General features: G+C 36.4%; 2 protein-coding genes across 4 annotated transcripts; both read left to right on the top strand.

Annotated features, from left to right (window-relative positions):
* The first annotated feature begins 226 nt into the window (after positions 1–226).
* LOC119547344 (cytosolic 10-formyltetrahydrofolate dehydrogenase) lies at positions 227–4595 on the top strand. Its single transcript, XM_037854156.1, has 3 exons — positions 227–354; positions 1195–3300; positions 3821–4595. Exons 1-3 carry the CDS (start codon positions 349–351, stop codon positions 4448–4450), a joined length of 2742 nt encoding a protein of 913 aa, XP_037710084.1. The 5' UTR covers positions 227–348; the 3' UTR covers positions 4451–4595.
* A 2185-nt stretch (positions 4596–6780) lies between these two features.
* Positions 6781–19705, top strand: LOC119546057 (sodium/potassium-transporting ATPase subunit beta-2). 3 transcript variants are annotated; one of them, XM_037852123.1, is made up of 9 exons: positions 6781–6940; positions 9004–9482; positions 13719–13859; positions 14075–14194; positions 14712–14717; positions 14863–15029; positions 15095–15205; positions 15287–15452; positions 16072–19705. In XM_037852123.1, exons 2-9 carry the CDS (start codon positions 9356–9358, stop codon positions 16173–16175), a joined length of 942 nt encoding a protein of 313 aa, XP_037708051.1. In that variant the 5' UTR covers positions 6781–6940; positions 9004–9355; the 3' UTR covers positions 16176–19705. The 3 variants fall into 3 exon arrangements, with proteins under 3 accessions (XP_037708051.1, XP_037708053.1, XP_037708052.1); XM_037852124.1 differs by lacking the exon at positions 6781–6940 and adding an exon at positions 8609–8750; XM_037852125.1 differs by lacking the exon at positions 14712–14717 and having other exon boundaries at positions 6782–6940.

Here is a 19705-nt window from a genome sequence, read left to right as displayed (position 1 = left end):
TTCTCAAAGCTTGCGCTGCAGGTTTTCTACGTTATTACTGATAAGAAATCTGATGTTTCTATAATTTAATTATGATGTATATGTAAAGTGGGCCAACAACAGAGTCACTATGCTTTTGGATTTGTTTTTATTTTTGGTTTATAATCAGTTGATAACGATAATGGACTGCTCGTGTGCTGCCAAGGTATAAATACGAGCCGCTTTGTACACGCGATTTCAGTTGATAGTTGCCGGCCCGACAAAAATAACCGAGAGAAAGTTGTGATATAGTATTTGCTTTGTACTTTTTAAGAATTACTGTAAACGAGAAGTGTTGATTTCCAAAGTGCTGAAAAAGTCTCTGCAACCATGGCTGTTAGTATACATTTTAGTGGAGTGTGTAATTAATTTGGCTATTACTAACGACATTTATAAACAGTTGAAAAGTAACTCACCAATAAGACGTTATTTAAAAATTTTATAAAACACGGATTTATATTAGATGCAAACACTAATTTGATGTTATTCAACTTTAAAATTTTAAGCTACTTTAAATCTTTAAAAGTACCTTAGTGGCCAGTGTATTTCCATTAAAGTTGAATAAGAAAGCGGAAGATGGTTAAACAAATCAGCTTTTTGTACGTACGTCATTTGTCGTTTCTTAAGATTTGGACTTTGTGTATTTTTATAAATCCTATTTTAAATTTTTAAGCACATCCTATTAAAACGTTATATATCGAAGCTAATACTACAAACATTTACTAATTATTTTAAATTTAAAATGTATTTTTGTTTGTCTTTTCTAAAGAGATTACACGATTTATTAAGAATTAAATTAATTGATTACTGAATTGATTAAATCATTATTCTTGTTAAACCGATTTCTTTAGCAATCGTGCCCAACAAATTTAGCTGAACTTCCATAGAATTCCTTAACTAGAGGTGCCTACAAGAGGTTTTACTGGTTTTATAGATAGTGTAAATGCATGGAAGTGAATTATTTCTAGAGGTGTATTATGGTTCCTAATCTTTTTGCGGACGGAGGTAGTAAAAGTTCTACTGTATTTATACACGTGGATTATTTCTACAAATTTATTACGATTCCTTATCTTTTTGTGGAGGGAATGGGTGAAAGTTCTACTGTATATATACACATAAGTATTTCTTTACCTTGAACTAGTTATGAGACCAATCTAATTGCAATGCCCCTTTCAGCTAAAACTCAAAATCGCGATTATTGGACAAAGCAATTTTGCAGCCGACGTTCTGGAGCTTTTGCTGGAGCGTTCGAATGTCCAGATAGTGGGAGTCTTCACGATTCCCGACAAGGGCAGTCGCGAGGACATTCTGGCCACCACTGCTGCTGCCCACAAGATTCCCGTCTTCAAGTTCTCCAGCTGGCGTCGCAAGGGCGTGGCTCTGCCCGAGGTCCTGGAGCAGTACAAGTCGGTGGGCGCCACCCTGAACGTCCTGCCCTTCTGCTCCCAGTTCATTCCCATGGAGGTGATTGACGGCGCCCCCTTGGGCAGCATCTGCTACCATCCCTCCATCCTGCCACGTCATCGCGGAGCCAGTGCCATCTCCTGGACCCTCATCGAGGGCGACGAGGTGGCCGGCTTCAGTATCTTCTGGGCAGACGACGGCCTGGACACAGGACCCCTGCTGCTCACCCGCCAGACAAACCTCGAACCCACCGATACGCTGGATACCATCTACAAACGCTTCCTGTACCCCGAGGGCGTGAAGGCCATGGGCGTGGCCGTGGATATGGTGGCCAGTGGAACGGCTCCCAAGATAACCCAAACGGAGGTGGGTGCCACCTATGATCCGGCCATGTTCAAGACTGAAAATCAGGTGATCAATCTGCAAGCCTCTGCAGAGAAGATTTGGAATTTTGTGCGAGGTCTGGACTCGGTTCCTGGAGCCGTGGCCACTGTGGTCCACCAGGATGGCACAGAGGAGCAGGTTCGTCTCTTTGGTGCCCATCTGTACTCTGCAGGACCCGTGGCCAATGGACAGGCGCTGCGTCTGAAGGGTCTGACCAAGCCGGCCTGGGTTCATAGTGGTGGCCTCCTCATCGAAGGAACCGATGGGGCCTTCGTCAACATTCGCCGGATTAAGCGTGGCTCCAAGGTGATCAGTGCCAGCGAGTGGTTCAAGCAGGCTGAGCAGCAGCCCATCACGGATTTCACCGAGGATGAGCTGGGCAAGCGAACTCTGCTGGCGGGGATTTGGCAGGCCATACTCAAGGAGCAAATTGAACCCTCCACGGATTTCTTTGCCGCTGGCGCAGGCTCCATGGATGTAGTGCGTCTGGTGGAGGAGGTGAAGGAGTCATTCGATGTGCCTCTAGAGAACGAGCAGGTTTTCATGGCGCCCGTCTTCGAAGAGTTCTTCAGCCAGCTAGTGAAGATTCTGCGCCAGGGAAGCGGTGGTTCCAGTGGTCAGCAGCTGGACTTTGAGGGGTTCACGCTGAAGGCCAACAAACGGGAGATCCGAGTGCCCACGCAACTGTTTATTAACGGCGAGTTCGTGGACGCCGAGGGACAACGCACCTTGGACATTGTTAATCCCACCAACGAGGAAGTGCTCTGCCAGGTGGCCTGTGCATCCTCCGGCGATGTGGACAAGGCGGTGCAGGCTGCCAATACGGCTTTCTATGGATCATGGAAACAGATCACAGCCAGGCAGCGGGGACAACTAATGCTCAACCTGGCCGATCTCATGGAGCAGCACAAGGAGGAGCTGGCCACCATTGAGTCGGTGGACTCGGGAGCGGTCTACACACTGGCCCTGAAGACTCACGTGGGCATGTCCATCGATGCGTGGCGCTACTTTGCCGGTTGGTGCGACAAAATCCAGGGCAGCACCATTCCCGTCAACCCCGCGAGGCCCAACAATGTGCTGACCTTCACCCGCAAGGAGCCCATCGGGGTATGTGGGCTGATCACGCCCTGGAACTACCCCCTGATGATGCTGTCCTGGAAGATGGCCGCCTGCATTGCCGCGGGCAACACCTGTCTGATTAAGCCCGCCCAGACCTGCCCGCTGACCGCCCTCAAGTTCGCCGAGCTGACTGTGCGGGCTGGATTCCCACCGGGAGTAATCAACGTGCTGCCCGGCAAGGGATCGGATGCGGGACAGGCGGTCGCCGATCATCAGCTGGTCCGCAAGCTGGGCTTCACCGGCTCCACGCCCATCGGCAAGCACATCATGAAGTCCTGCGCGGACTCCAACCTCAAGAAGTGCTCCCTGGAGCTGGGAGGCAAGAGTCCGCTGATCATCTTTGCCGACTGCGATATGGACAAGGCTGTCAAACACGTGAGTGGGGCTTTGCAAATGGGACAAAATATTACAAATTAATTTTCAAGATGTCGCTTTGAGTTATAGAAATTGGGAGTTCATGTCGTTTTTTAATAATTTTAGAAAATATTTCCTTAATTTTCTTGCCTAGAAAGAATTCTCGAAAATTAAAGTTTAACATTGATTTTCTGGATATACAAGTACATACAAAAGTATATTATATCTGTCATTAAAAAGCCTAATCATGATAGCCCAGTATCTCTTTCTAACGCTAAAGTTCCTTGAAGTCAAAGTTTAATTTGTTTAAAAATATATATTGTAAAGAATATTGTACAAGAAGATAAACAAGATTAGCTAACTCGAAAGAAAACAATAGATGATGATAGATTTTAGGGATATAAAGCCCTTTCGGTGAATATATTTCAAACGGTATTGATTTTATAATATTTGACAAGCAAACCCATGACCAAAAATTTAAGTAATATCAAAATTAAAACTTATTAATGCATCACTAATAACTTCTCTCTTTTTTATCCAGGGCATGTCTTCAGTCTTCTTTAACAAGGGAGAGAACTGCATCGCCGCTGGTCGACTGTTCGTGGAGGATAGGATCCATGACGAATTCGTGAGACGGGTGCTCAAGGATCTGCGTACCATGACCATCGGGGATCCGCTGAACCGCTCCACGGCCCATGGACCCCAGAACCACAGGGCGCACTTCGACAAGCTCCTGGACTTCTGCCAAAGGGGCGTGGCCGAGGGGGCGCAACTGGTGTACGGAGGATGTCGGGTGCCAGATCTCAAGGGTTACTTCTTCACACCCACGGTATTCACGAACGTCACCGACGACATGTACATTGCCCAAGAGGAGTCATTCGGACCCATCATGATAATCTCCAAGTTCAACGGCAGCGACGTGGACTCCCTGATGCAGCGGGCCAATCGAACGGAGTACGGCCTGGCCAGTGGGGTCTTCACCAAGGACATTGGAAAGGCCCTCAGCTTTGCCGATCGCATCGAAGCTGGAACTGTGTTCATTAACGTCTACAACAAGACGGATGTGGCCGCTCCCTTCGGAGGATTCAAGCAGAGCGGATATGGCAAGGATCTGGGTCAGGAGGCGCTCAACGAGTACCTCAAGACCAAGTGTGTGACTGTGGAATACTAAGAAAAACTTTTCAGTTAAGAAAAGAGAATGGAATCAAAGAAGGGCCAAGCCCAAGAATGATAAGACTTAATGTTTTGCCTAGCTCATAGTTATATGTTTGTACTGAACCCCTACCTATCTAATAAATAGAAAAATACAATACAAATTTATTTATTTCTCTGGTGAATTTTGAAGGCTGTGGAACCATAGCTTAAAAATAGTTTAAACCTTATAGAAAATAAAAAATACTTTTTCACAATGTGTTACTTAATTATTTTTATTATAAAAGTAGATATGTACTTAACAATATTTAAATAGAGGAAAGCCTACAAAAATATTTGAGTTTTGGTTTAAATATTTAAAAAAGATTTCGGAAATTACAAATATCTGAGTAAACAGAAATATTAGCTGGAAGCATCTTCAGACAAGTTAGTTAGTTAGTTGCCTTTAGGTACTTAATCACGTAAAGCTTCCTTATAAATATGTATTCCAATCTTAATTCATATCAAATATAAATTTATCACCTCTAACCGGTACTTACAAAAAGAAGATATTTTCTCAAGGTAATTTAATGATTAATTTGATACCCAGTGAAAATAAAGTCGCACCAAAGTCGGTGTCAGTCAGCTGAGTAGTGACGTAAGTGAAGAGAGAGAGAAAATATAATACGAGAATAAGGGCTCCCGCATAAATCAATCTTTAAACTCACTATACGAATAAACCCTTCCCCTCCTCTAATAAAATGAAGTTAAGCCAAGGCCTGTCGCGTGGTTGAAGTGAGTTTTGGCTGCGTTCACAATTTATATAACTTGACAAAACGACCGGCATCAGTTTCAAAAGGAACTTCAACCCAAACTCCGCGTTAAAGAGAAAATAATCAATAAGTATTATATTACCAGAACTAACGCAGAGTATCTCTCTTAGATTTCTCTTTACAAGAGTGCGCAAGACCCAAACGGATTCGCCGCATTTGAAAACGGTCGCTGGAATTGAAAGTTTGCCGCCTTCGACTTTGGCGGTCGCCTCTGGGACTATTGATAAGCTTCTGCGCCGATTGAACCGTATTCGTGTCGTTAGACTCGCGTTAAAACAGCGCATGAACTATCTGCGGGGAGATAGTTCTAGAACTTAGTAAGTTCTGGTAATATGAGCTGTGGCGTAAGCTAATTTTGGAGTCCCTTCTTGCATGTAAAATATACCCGTTTAATTGTACAGGATAGAATGCTACCAACCAGGGAAAATTAATCCGATCTGTGATCATACATTTTAAAAAACGTTTTAGGGAATTTTCCAACGAATTTGGTCAGCTTAGAAACATGATTTAGCAAAAAATTAAACATCATTAAAATTTATCTCAGAACTATTATGTTATTCTTAACATTTTCGTTTTGAATTGGTATTTTCTAATCACGAATGCATATTAGTAAACATGAAATATTCATTATATGTTGTTTAAAGATGTTGTCTCAATTTAAATATATTTTAAAGGTTTTAATAAAATGGTATTATACATTTGTAAGACAACTACAAATGTATAATACCATTTTATTAAAACCTTTAAAATATATTTATAGCATGTCTATTTAATAAGCTTAAAATTAGGAAAAACAATCCAAACAAAATTTGGTTGGAATCTGCGGCACCTAGACTCAAATAAATTGTTGATCAAAGGCAACAGTACGTATGAGTGATAATCTTTGAGCCCAATAACCTTTTCATATTTCTTGAATGATTAGGAGCTATTCAATTTCCATACCAATTTCTTAGACGCCTTCTTGATATTCGGTGGTGAACTTATACACTTGTGATTACTTCTTTATAATTTTTGGATATTTTTGATTAAAGAACACAAATTTAAGCTGTTGAACTCAATGCTCTTATTCAATTGATTGACCCTATTTATGTTCGTGATGTTGCAACATCTGTAAGCACCCCAGTTAGTTAGGCATTAGGCAGATAGCCTGCACGGATTGCAGGGTTTGGCAGCCACTGGATGGAACGAACTGCAAGGCACAATAGAAAAAGTAGCTGAAAGCTTGGCTGCACCACCCACTACCACCCCCTGCCCATCCTGCGTGGATGAGGTGGAGAAAGACGAGGGGGTGGCCACCCAGCAGGCTATCCGACCACCCAAGCTAGCTATTCCAGCTGAGCAGAAAGCTCCGAAAAGCTTAGGAGAGCTGGCGATTTTCCGCATGGGGGCGGTGGGCGCCACATACCGCTCAAGAGCGCCCCGAAATTGGCCGGACCCGAAGACGAAGACGAACCTAGACGAGCCCCAACGAACCAAGCCGAAACCCCATCAAAACCGAGAGCCCAGCTGCAAGCTGCGGCTACGATGGCACTATCATTGGCGTTTTAACTGTGGACGGTTGCTACTCGCATTCGCTGGCGGATTAACGGCACATAGATATACATATATGCATCTGCATATATACCATATTATCTGGAGCTATTATGTACAAGTCTGCGTAGAGGGGGAGCGTTTGAAGGCGAAAGAAAATCCATTCTGTATGTGTGTCATTGCAAATACCAGTCTTACGTATTCTCCAAACACCACAAATCTCGGTGGTTACATAAAAAAAAAAGAAAAGCCACAAGCATAAAATTAAATAAATAAAGTTATCGATGTGTTCGGTAGACAGTGATTGAAATAAACCAAGTACCCACCCGCAACGTATGCGAATCGAATCAAGTGCCCCCATATAATTATTGCTATAAATACACAGAAAGCTCGTTGTGCCAAGGAAAAAAAATTTTCATTGATTACGTCGACGTCTCGGGGCAATGAGGACACTGCGACACAGCAGGAAAGATATCCTTGTAAAACTTATATACATACTGAAATTCGATTTTTTCTTAGCTGGCTCGACTGCAACTATAACGAAGGACCCTAAAATAAAAGCGAATTCAAATCAAATTAGTAAAATGAAGTGTGCGTGTGTGTGAGTGAGTTAGTGAGTGAAATTGATAACTATTTAAAATGATATTTTAGTGAAAGTGAAATGGTATTTATAAGAATGACTAGAATGTAGTGTAAGAGGAAAGGTATTTAATTAAGATAGCTTTGGGTCAAGGACGTTTGGCTTGAATTGAAAAAACGCTAGTCCCATCGATTTCTAAGTATTGAAAACGAAGATCCGAATAGCCAGGAAAAATGCACTAAGCACCGCAAAGGGAACGAAATGATGCCTATTTGTGTATCCCCAGCTTTGTGTTTGTGCGTTGCCTACATTTGTGCGCTTTGCCCTTTTCTAGGCTAGGCACTCACATTCACACTCCCATCCACAGCCACATCCACATCCACATCCACATCCACAGTCACATTCAGCCAAACCAACCAACCCACCCACCATCACCATCCAAAGCCGTAGGAACAGAAATAGAAGCTATATAGCTATAGCTATACGGTGGGGCCGAGTCGAGTCGGGCGCGTTGCGCAATGAGCGCCGCGAAAAGACAGCGACGTCGGCAGCGGCGTCATCAGCTACAGAACAAAATGTAAGTCAAGCCAAGCGAATTTCTGAGTGTGAGCTCTACACTTCCATGAAAAGAAGAAAAGGGGGGCGGGACAAAAGTCCAAGTCCCTGCCATAAGCGTGCTGGCATCAACATCTTAAGTATATCTGACCTGGCGGTTTCGGGACATTGTCCATTGTGCGCCGTTGATTGCGAAAAAAAATGTGTTGCCTACCCTTGGGCGTCAGCCGAACAGGGTTGCCATTGCCATTGCGGTTGCTGCAAAAACTGCAAACCAATTCCCGGCGGTTTCTAGGATCGGATTTACGCTGAGCCCAGCGGGTACACACCATACCACACCACACTACCCACTCCACAAACCCCCCCCTTGAAACTGTCATTAAGCTGGCGCCCAGCTGTCAACTTTCATGGCAAGGACCCCTACCCCAAACCCTATCCCCATCCCAACCCCCAACCCCAAGCCCCAACCCCAAGTCCCAATCTCCACCCCCCGAAAAGGGAACAAATAACCTTCCAAGGAACACTTCCAGAATCGTTCTCTTCAACGCTTTCTGGCTCCCTTCGTTTTTGTGCGCATGCCCATAGCTGCTTGGTTTTGGCTTGCCGATGCTTTTTTCCACACTTGAGATTACATAACAGTTGGCAGAGCGTGTGGCTAAAATCGGCAGAGGTGACTTCCATTTGGTTTACGCTAGTGAGCTCATATTTGTCTAAAAAATAGTGTAAAAAAACTATTTAAAAATTTGGATAAACAGTCAAAACGTTTAACAAAGCTGAAAATATGGTTGTTTAGGAATAAAGTATCCCTGCGCCGAATCGCGGCCAAGAAGAAAAGCAATTTGGTAAATGGAAAAAAAGCTTGGTATGGCAAATGCCAAGTGTGTGAAAGGAAAATTTTACATAAGCAGTGAAAACAGCTATTGATTGGTTTACAAGCCCATTACTAGGAAAATACAATAGCAAAGAAGAAGATAATGCTAATCTTACATAAATGAAAATCAATATAAAAAAATTAACAGAAATAAACTTCAAGTCTTCTTCAGCAAACAATTATTTATAAAAATTTTAAACCAACTTTCTTTTTATATTTTTCAGTAACCATACAAATTTAGCGCAAAATTCTTAACAAAATACTGTTACAAACATTCAACAAAAAAAAAACCAAAAAAATGATGTACCAAAGCAGTTGATTAAGAAAAACTCACCCAAAATAATAAAACCAAAATTAACACCAAAAACATATATAAATAAAAATATATATATAATTCATTAATATTCAATAAGCGTTATAAACTTAAACTTAAACCCTAAGCTACAAAGAACTACACGTAACAAATAGTTTAACGAGAACTCGCTTGATAGACAAGACACCCCCAACAACCCGAGTGACAAGACGAATAAGTAATTCAAGTGAAATCAACAGCGCCAAGAAAACAAAAGCTTAAAAATGGCCGATAAAAAAATTGGTGAATACTATGCACCGCCGGTAAAAATGGGCAAGTGGGAGGGTTTCAAAAAATTCCTATGGAACAGTGAAACTAGCCAATGCCTTGGACGCACCGGTTCCAGTTGGGGTAAGTACATCAAACCAACTAAATCGCAAACTAATCATCAATCAAATGGCTAATTAAACAAAAGAACTTAGATGTTTGGTCTTATTTTTAAAAATATAAAATATGTTCTCTTTTTTTATAGTAATGCATTTTTTTTTGACTGCTTAAAGAAAGATATTTACATAATCATTTATTATAAAAAGCAATTTAAACCTGTTCTTCTGCACCCTTTGTAGGTAATAATGAAACTTATCGCTAGATATCAAAAAATTGGTTGCCCAAGATTAGTTCTTTCTGATAAAAACTAGACAATCGTTTTATCGTCAAAATATTTGATAAAGGTCATTACAGACTTTTACATTTAAGTATTTTAGACTCTTTTGTTGTGATGCAACTGTATACGCCCAAACGCGTTGGTACGTGGTGTACTTAGACCAAATATGAAAATCAATAAAGTGCCAATTGTCACATACACTGAAGGGTGTTCACTTTACTTGCTACCAACGACTACGTATTTAGCCACTTTTTCCATTTTGAGTACTTTATCGATTATATAATGGGAATCACCATGAATTAAAATGTATATTACTTATAGGTAGGGAAAACCATTTAATCAAGATTGCAAAAATTTTATTATGGCGCCGATTGACTTAGGTAACAAATAAGGAACATAGTTTATTGTTCTTTTTCGAATTAAGTAATATGAAAATCGATAAAGAGCAAATGACAAAATATGTGTGCTGATGCGTGCACAATTCACTTAAGTCACTTATCCCATTCTGAGTTCGTTATCGATTGCATAATAGTAACCCTTCAAAACGTATACATCTGAATATTACTTATCGGCTATATAAAACTTAATAATCATTGAATAAATTCGAATTTATTAATGAGTTACCATATAACTAAAATGTTTGCCCTCTTCTGCTTTGTAAAAAAGCTTAGACTAATATGAATGCCTTGTATTTTTAGTTTTTTTTTAAATTATTATCTATATTATTATTACTATATTTTTTTAAAGGGTTTGGTTATTTCTGATTGGTAAATTTCAGATAACTGTGCATTTCGAAAAGGCGGAACTGCCGCTTATAAAAGCTTATCAAAATATGAACAAATATTATAAGATTACCATATTATTATTTAATGTTATAAAAAGAGAATGGTAGTGCTCTAAAATGTTGTATTTTAATTGTATTTCCGATTTTATTGGTCACACAAACTTTATTGATCTAACATTTTAGTATATGCTAAATGGCCTATAACCCAGTTATTCTTTAATGACTAGCGATGTGAATGACACTTCGAGACATGCAATTCAGATTCGTTGAATAAAGTTCTCGAAAAAATCAATTCTAACCTCATTGCATCAATTTGTAGAGGGAGGTGCAAAAGCGTAAGGTCTCGTCTTTCCTCTGTGTGTAACCCACTTAAAACCGAATGTGGCTCTGCTTCTTCAATGAAACTAAGCCAATAAAGCCCTTTTCTCTTTTTTGTTAGGTAAACAATGACTGGATTGACCTTTTTTTAAAGGTATCAAAGGTATACCAAAGATTTGTTTCCTAACATACACACAATAGTAAATAAATCAAATCTATTGTCAAAACAAAATACTATTTATTGATGAATGTATACAAATCTCTTTATTTTCTAACGAAATCTCAGTCCAGTTTTCAATTGACACAATTAACATATCAGCAATTCAAAAAATATATATATCTATATATCTAGCACTCAATTATTGAAATCGACTTGCAACGCAGACGAGGCTATCAGTAAAACAATTAAATGGAAACAAAGCAATTTACACTGACACTTGAAAGTTAGCAAACCATCTGCTAAATAATACACCACAAGTTAAACGAAAAATTACTTATCTGCTAAAAACGTTGACCTTAAAATGGGTAACACCACAATTAGCAATCGAACCTTAAAAGATTTGCATAATATTAAACTTTGAAATTTAAAAGATTGCATCTTTTTTGTCAGACTTCATCAATGAACTTTATGCATACTTTGAGTTTCAAATATTAGTCTTAAAACCATGCATCTTTTTAGTTATACTTTAAAAATTAATAAACTTTTGATGCACTTAATTGAAAGGCAATTAAGCATAGTAAAGAATATATACATGAATGAGTGACAACGAAGGCTAAGCGTGAATTCAAAGCGGGGAAGTCTTTTATCAAGAGCACACAAAAGAGAGTATTTATATGATATATATGGTTATTTATATCGATAGATTACACTCGTGCCATTTTTATTATCGAATGTCGACATTTTATGGACTATCATAAAGTAGGAACTAAATTCTTAGGAAATTTTAATAACTTGTATTGTTATAATTTTGGTATTACGGCGGAAAGGACACGTTTTCAATCCAATATAGAATGTTTGAGATTAACTTTCCCGTCAGTATTTCTCTAAATCGGTTTTAATTATATATTATTTTGTTATTAAGTATGTTATCTTTGGTAGTAATAATATTGTTATTTTGGACTAAAAGTCCAATTGTAAACTGAAAGATACAAAATAAAAGTCGTTAACTTGCTCATTTTACAATGGTCTTAAAAATTGGGGATTACAACTTTACAAAAGCATAAAACCTAAAAAAGTTGTTTTTAGGTTAGGTTTTATGCGAAAAATTATTGTTTTTAATGAAAAGTGTTTAAAACCATCCATATGGTAGAGCCGATCTACCCAAACTATAAGAACTGGAGAATTGCGAATGAGAACGAAGACTCTAGTGATACACACAAAGTGGAAATTTATTCATTTCCTCGAAGTTCTGATAAACTTAAATCATTCTTTTTGGACCATTCTGTGAAATGTACAAAATAAACTTAAGGAACCCCATTTTTTCTCATCTCCTGCCTTCCTCTTACTTAACAATTCCAAACATGATGGTCCAAATAAAGAATATAAAAATAAAAAATGAAGAAGCAGTGAAAAAGCCGAATGTACAGGGCACAAAGAGAGAGAAAGAGAGCACCACGTAATGGGGGGTGTGGGTTCGGTGGGTTGGTGGGTGGGTGGGTGGGTGGAAGTAAGCCTACTCTTCGCTTGTTACAATTTTGCAGTCTAAAGTGCAGCTCGGTGGAAATGTCAAAGTTCAAGAAATGTACATATATAGAAATCAGAGGAAGGGGATGGGGGAGGTTTAGTGTTGGAAGCAGAGAGCGCCGATGAGAGCGCAAGCGGGCGGGAGAGCCAACCTGGCGTACACGTAACAGTCCCAATTCGCTCTAGATTGTCCTGGTCAGGTGTTTACACACACAAACAGAGGCCCACAAGTTAACCGTCAAATCAATAGGAGCAACAACTCTTCACCTGGTAACCGAAGGTTGCTCGTAGTAAAATTCACACCTATTTCTAAACTGCTAATAGGTATAAGTGATCCATCTTAATAAGTACAAGTAACAAAATAAGTCGGTGATTCTATTCTATTAGTCAGTTAGTCTGCCAAACAAGATATATCTAAGTTGATCTTAAAGTAGTACAAGAAGTAGTATCAAATAATTTCTTTATCTATAATAAACCTTAAGGAAACGGCATTACAATTGATTAATAAGATTAATAAAATTAAGATATATCTTTTATAAAAAATAAAGAAATAAATATATATCGACTTGATTATATTGACCGTCTGTCAGATGGTTGATCCTAAACATTCAGTTTATTTTTCTCATAGATAAAGAGGAAGTAAGGCTTAAAAAGTTTGTAGACTTTCAATTGAAATGTTTCGAAGCTTAACATTTTTTCCCACGATGCAACACATTTACACGACACATTTGTTAACCCCTACTTGCTGATAACAAACGACTCGCGTCAATTATCAAGATCATGATCGAATTCACTAATTTCGCACATCCCGTGTGAGCATTACAATGAGAATTTATGTTCATATTTACAAATCTCTTTATGTCAAAAGTTAAATGAAATGTGGTACTAAAAATATGAAAGAAAAAAATTGTTCTACATTGTTTGGATCTGCCACTAACCCAATTAATTGTCTTCAACTTGACAACCTCGTTTTTCTACACATGATTAAAATACTAATAATTATTGTAATACCTTGCTATTAAAATTAAACACAACTTAATTATATAAACTGTCCATTTCATCCCTTATGCTACATGAATCTGATATTTCATTTGTAATACCAATTGAGAGAATTAGCCATTTTAATTGATGTATCGATAAATAATAACACTCTTTTGAGCAATTATTGACTATTTTTCTTGTCCTGAATCTTTTTAGCGAAAATTCTTCTATTCTACATAATATTTTATGCGGCGTTAACTGGATTCTTTGCTGCCATTTTTACGGTATTTTACCAAACGTTGGACAATGAGAAGCCCAAATGGATGCTTGACAACGGTATTATTGGATCCAACCCAGGTTTGTAATAGAACCACTAACTACCTCCAATGGTTTAATTTTAAAATTTTCCAAAGTAACAATAAAACTTGGATTAATATAACACATTATCAAAAATTTTTATGTTAAAAGTGCGAAAAAAGTATCTTTAAAAATCAGGAAGAATATTTAAAAATAATTATATTTGTTAGAGCTTATTGTGGAAACTATTCTTTTTCGTTTTTTCTTTACATTAGGTCTTGGTTTCCGACCAATGCCCCCAGAGGCGAATGTTGAGAGCACATTAGTCTGGTACGAGGCATCCAAGAAGGATAATTATAATTACTGGGTTGAGGAGACTTCCCGTTTCCTGAAATGTAAGTAATCCTATTTGATCTACTTTTTATGAAACCTTAAAACTATACTTCTTAAATATTCTTTAAATATATTTTTTTAGTTTTAAGCAATTTGTTTATCTTAAAACAACATTATTGGTGTAATAGGTAATTAAAAAAAGGTTAATCAGCTGATTTTTAAAGAGATTACCAATTTGTTTAGATTTTTAGCAATCTCCAACCGAAGGATTTCTGCAATCCAATTTAAGCTTGAAAAATAATTCATTTTTGTTTTTACAAAAAAAATTGTTTAAATTTTAAACAAAAAGAAAGTCAAATTTGCTTCGACATTAGTAAATACTTATAATAAAACTACTCAGAATTTTTAAGAATTAACAAAACAGACGTTGTCCTTTCTGAGAGATTGATATTTAGGGATTGTCCCTATAAAAAAATAAATAATTAATTTTAGCATCGGAATCCGAAGCTATATCATTTATATTGATTTTAAAATGTAGTTTTTTTAATATTTTGATTTTTGAAATCCGACAATAATAAGATCACAGTAAGTTAAACTTGGTTCTAACAAAAGCAAATACGCAACCTTATTGCTAAACAGTAATAAATATTTATGCAGAAATGTAGGCTATATCATTCGCCAAAATCATCATTGGGCGCCGTTTTTTAACCGTGTTATGTATAATCCCTAGCTTACGAGGAGCTCGAGAAGACTAATCAAGTTAACTGCAGCTTCGAAAATCCCCCACAAGATGACAAAGTCTGCGGCATTGACGTCGCAAGCTTCGCCCCATGTACAGTTGAGAAGAGCTTCGGCTATCCTGTGGCCAGGCCATGTATATTCCTAAAGTTAAATAAGGTAAACGACCTCAAGCACTGGATAAATTATAAAATTTTCTTAACGTGAGGAAAACATTGCTATAGATTTACAATTGGGTACCAGAAATTTACAACGATTCAAAGACCTTGCCAGACCATATGCCCGATGAACTGAAACAGCACATCAAGGAAAAGCAAAGCCTGCGTCCCAATGAAGTGAGTTGGGAGAGAATATATTATTATAATACAACAAATTATAAATAATTATTTATTTATTCTTTCTATTTCTTCTTCAAGACAAATGTGGTCTGGGTCTCGTGCGAGGGTGAGAATCCTGCCGATGTTGAGAACATTAAAGCCCGTGACTACTACCCACGCATGGGATTCCCTCGTTACTACTTCCCGTTCAAAAATATTCATGGATACATACCGCCCATTGTCGCTGTTCAATTTACCGTTGAAAGTAAGTAAAATCTAAAAATATTTTCGGTACTTTTATTTTCGTAAAACGTTTCACTTTGACTGAAGTCGAAGAACTTAGTTCATTACATTTTCCCCTTAACATTCCGAAGTCCAACTAACATATAAGCCTCTACAAATTGGGTTATTAAACCAACTTGTATGTACTCCATTGTTTTTGTCTAAACGACACACAATAGCCTAAATTTTACGGTACAGTAAATATTAATAATAAAGTTTCTGAGGCAAAGTACAATAACAAATTTAGAACGAATGAGGAAGTGCGTCCTTCTAATTTTCTTTGTTTTACATTTTCTAAGCACTTCATTCGGTATATAATTGTTTTTATATATGGGTCACGAACAATTAAAATAGGCCTCAATGGGAAAACCTAATAAAAGAACATTGTCTAACTGGAAGCCGGAGAACCAAATCGGTTTATTAGGTCAAACAGGTCAAAAACTTTATTAACACTTTTATGACTGGAGATAATTGTCGATTTAATCACAATCCACTTAAACCAGTCTGACTGGTAGCATTAACATAATAATTAATTTATAGAAAATGTTTATGACATTAAATATTATTTATGTAATATGTAATTTGTGAACTTTACCTTTCAGCCGGCGTTTTGATCAACATTGAGTGTAAAGCTTGGGCCCGCAACATCAACCACGACCGTTCGGACAGAAGAGGATCCGTTCACTTCGAGTTGATGGTCGATTAAGAGATGCGTTAAGGAAAGTACATCGGTCATGAGGGATCGTCAGTATCAAGGAAACGGCCATCGAAGAATAAAAGAGAAATTGAATTAAAAGAACCGAAAAGAAATGAAAGAAGTATAGAAAAACCAGCAACAAAACCCACACACAAAACCGAAACAAGAAAAATGTAGCAGTGCATAAACAACTAGTTAATGCAATAAAAACATGCGAGATACAGCAGCAACCAAAGACAAAATTAAAAAATGAAGCTACAAGAAAATGAAAAACTTAAAGATTACAAAAAATCTAGCCCTATAAAGCAAAATAAAAAAAGCTAAACAAAATAAAAAACCTACCCAACGCTAATTAAAGAACACCCCCACACAGAATCACACAAAAAACCTTTATTTTTTAGGACAGTTTTATTTAGTTCATAATTTAGGCAGCAAATAAAAATTATCAGTAATAAACTTTTAAACAAAACCAAAAATAAATAATTTTCTTAAGAAATTCTTATCGGTTTGTTAGTGTCATTTTTGGAACAGGAACCACAAGAAACATATAAACGACAAACAGCGCAGCGAAGAAACCTTTAAAATGCAAAACATCAATTGTACTTAAATGATAACCGAATGACTTGAACATTTAAAAATTATTTATAAATAACAATTTTTGTGTATATATATATATGTATATTTTTTAATATATTTTAACAAAATATATATATATATATAAATACAAATTGTACAATTGGGGGACATATAAACAAATATATATATATGTTTATATATATATCTTTATACCCACACTTCTCTAGCCCCTCCTCGTCAGCACCCATAACAAAAAGCATTATATATTGCTTAGGATTCCGAAATATAATTTTGTTAAATTTGTTTTAAGTAAGCAGAACGCAGCATTTTTACGCATGAAAAAAGAAATGACATTACAAAGGCATAACACTCAATTGTTTGAATACTACATTTATAAAGAAAGAACAACTTAAATTGCAGATTCTTTAATAAAAAAGTAAGCAAGATCTGCAAATGACAAACTAAGGCGCGGCGATCTTAATAAAAAGGCATAATTGAAGAAAATCTGAAAAGCAAACCAAGACATATTTCAAATTAATACTCTTCACTTATTATTGAGAACCCCAAATCCAAGATCATTATTGGGTGAATCGCATGAAAGAATCTAATTTCAAGAAATATAAATGAAGCAAACAGAATAAATAGCTGAAATAAGAGTAATGAGGTTACTGGTTACAATAAAGATGAAGAACATATAAAATAAAAATATATTATGTATACAACACCACAAGAATAATATAAATAAATCCAAGTTGTTTTAACTACATAAAAAAGTCCGTTTCCATCTCATATAATTTACAGCGAATCCCATAATAAGAAATACCATAGTGCAGTCCCTCCCTCTTTTTCGAACAGAAAGTCCCATTTAATTAATTTGAACCATATTAATTTTTTTTGTTTACTCACAGACAAGCCGATGACCAGACTCGGAATATGATATAAATATAAATATAAATATTTGAGCCTCAACTATCTTAAAACAAAGCTGTCTATTTTCCCAAAAAAATACTCGAAAAAAAAGCTCGCAGCCGGCATAACAAAAGCTTAATAATTATCCCTTTTTCCATCCACTTTAACTAGTGTAATTTTTAAGAGTAATGTAAGGTGATGAGCCTATTAAAATGCTAAAAAGTTTTGCCAAAAAGCAAGAACAAAATGCAGAAAATAAATAACAAAATTGAATTTGAATGGAAAATTAAATAAACAAATAAATGTATTATGAGAGAATACATACTTTCATAAAATGAACTTTAACCGAAATATTAAAAGGACTCTGTTTGGACCAGAGATGGGAAAAACTAAAACCTTGTCCATTTTCATTACAAATTTGGTACACACACGCCTACATTTTTAAAAAGTTCTATCTGGCCTCAATAAGTGAATTTAGTTTCAACCATTTTAAGTTATCAAGGGAATACTTCTGAAGAAAATTCTTAAGAATTCAAAGGCACGCAGAATTCTGAGAAAATAAAATAAAATAATTGTTTTCTAAAATCTTTGCTAGTGCATGTTTTCCTAAGACTAAGCTTAACAAATTATAAAATGAAAGTAATTAGTTAAGTAGTATAATGAAATTACAGCAAAAATTGTCGTCATTGGACAAAACAAATACCTGTTGGGAGATCATTTGAAAGAACTTATTCGTTAATGTCCAGGTAACCGCCGGCAGAGTTAAAATTGAATTGAGCTAACCATCTAAACTTAAATGTTTATTTTTCATCTCAAGTTTTTCACGCACAAAATTAGACTTGAAGAAGACGTTTTATTTAGTTTTGTCCCGGCAAAGTGTGTTCCCCGTAAACCGCCGATAAATATTAATAGGTTATCTAGGGTAAAGAGATCTTGTAAACAAAACGAATAAATATTTTCCATAACAAAATATATAATAAACACATAAAAGAAGAAAACTGCCAAGTAAATGTTTGAACCCTATAGCTTACAAAAATTCAATTAAAAGTTAATTCTCTTCAGTCTCAGATTGGTCTCGCCTGTCAGCGGTTGCCATTTACTCCGAAAAAAATAAGATTACTTTAAAGACTTTCCATTCTTCACTAGCGGCAACTACTAGCACACAATTTAAATAAATTATATTTAACAAGCATATATATAAACTGCCATTTTTTATGTATGTAAAATAAAACGTAAAGAAATATAAAAAACCATTAAAATTGACATTTTTGTATGTAAACCGACAACCAAACCTTGACACAAACGCAAGGCAACAACAATTAATGTTCAAAAAATTTCAAAACGGTTTTTCAATAATTGTTTAAAGGACTTTACATAATCACATATTTATATGTCCAATAATCTTATTGAACTTCGCTACGAAAAATAGCAAATCAGGCCGCCGCCACCACTTCAGCAAAAAGAATTCCTTAACATGCAAGTTTTTTAAGATCTCCCACAGAAAAAGTGAGAAACACTGCGGCGTGTTTAAAAAAAAACCAAAAGATGCAAGGCAAAAAGACAAATATGAAAATGATTTAAAGAAAATTTGTTGACTTTTCTTTTATTTGCAATTGGTATAAATACTTACAAGATAAACGAAACATTATGGGAAAAATAGCGGCATTAGAAAAATAAAATGAACTAGAAAAATAAAAAGAAACTGTATTAAAATTAAGCTACATAGGTCTAAGCATATATATACATATAAATATATGCAAATGTTATATACATAAATGGTAAACAAAATGAAGAAACAATGGAAAATTACAATTAAGTATGCATACATTTATGGTTTTTGATTTACAACAAACACAATAGAATAAAATAAATAATTTAACAAAATCCCATACACGAAAAATTAGCAGAAGCTTAATTAATTTAGTTTACGAAGAAAACAAAAAAAAAGGAAAGCTCTAATTCATAGTAGTTACTAAATATGTATACTAAAACAACAATAACATGTTTTAGTTGAAAAGATCATAAATCTGAAAGGAAGTTATTCGATAAAGAAA

This window comes from Drosophila subpulchrella, chromosome 2L (assembly GCF_014743375.2).
Source record: "Drosophila subpulchrella strain 33 F10 #4 breed RU33 chromosome 2L, RU_Dsub_v1.1 Primary Assembly, whole genome shotgun sequence".
In the NCBI taxonomy this organism is placed as follows: Eukaryota; Metazoa; Arthropoda; class Insecta; order Diptera; family Drosophilidae; genus Drosophila; species Drosophila subpulchrella.
Note: the sequence above shows the minus strand (reverse complement) of the source record. Positions and strands in the feature narration are given on the sequence as shown.

Bases quoted from the DNA above. Each gene is read 5' to 3' on its own strand.
- LOC119546057 (XM_037852123.1), top strand. From the start codon at position 9,356: ATGGCCGATAAAAAAATTGGTGAATACTATGCACCGCCGGTAAAAATG. The intron at 15,030-15,094 runs GTAAACGACCTC...ACATTGCTATAG, and splicing joins TATTCCTAAAGTTAAATAAG to ATTTACAATTGGGTACCAGA. The intron at 15,453-16,071 runs GTAAGTAAAATC...TTTACCTTTCAG, and splicing joins TGTTCAATTTACCGTTGAAA to CCGGCGTTTTGATCAACATT.
- LOC119547344 (XM_037854156.1), top strand. The intron at 3,301-3,820 runs GTGAGTGGGGCT...TTTTTTATCCAG, and splicing joins TGGACAAGGCTGTCAAACAC to GGCATGTCTTCAGTCTTCTT.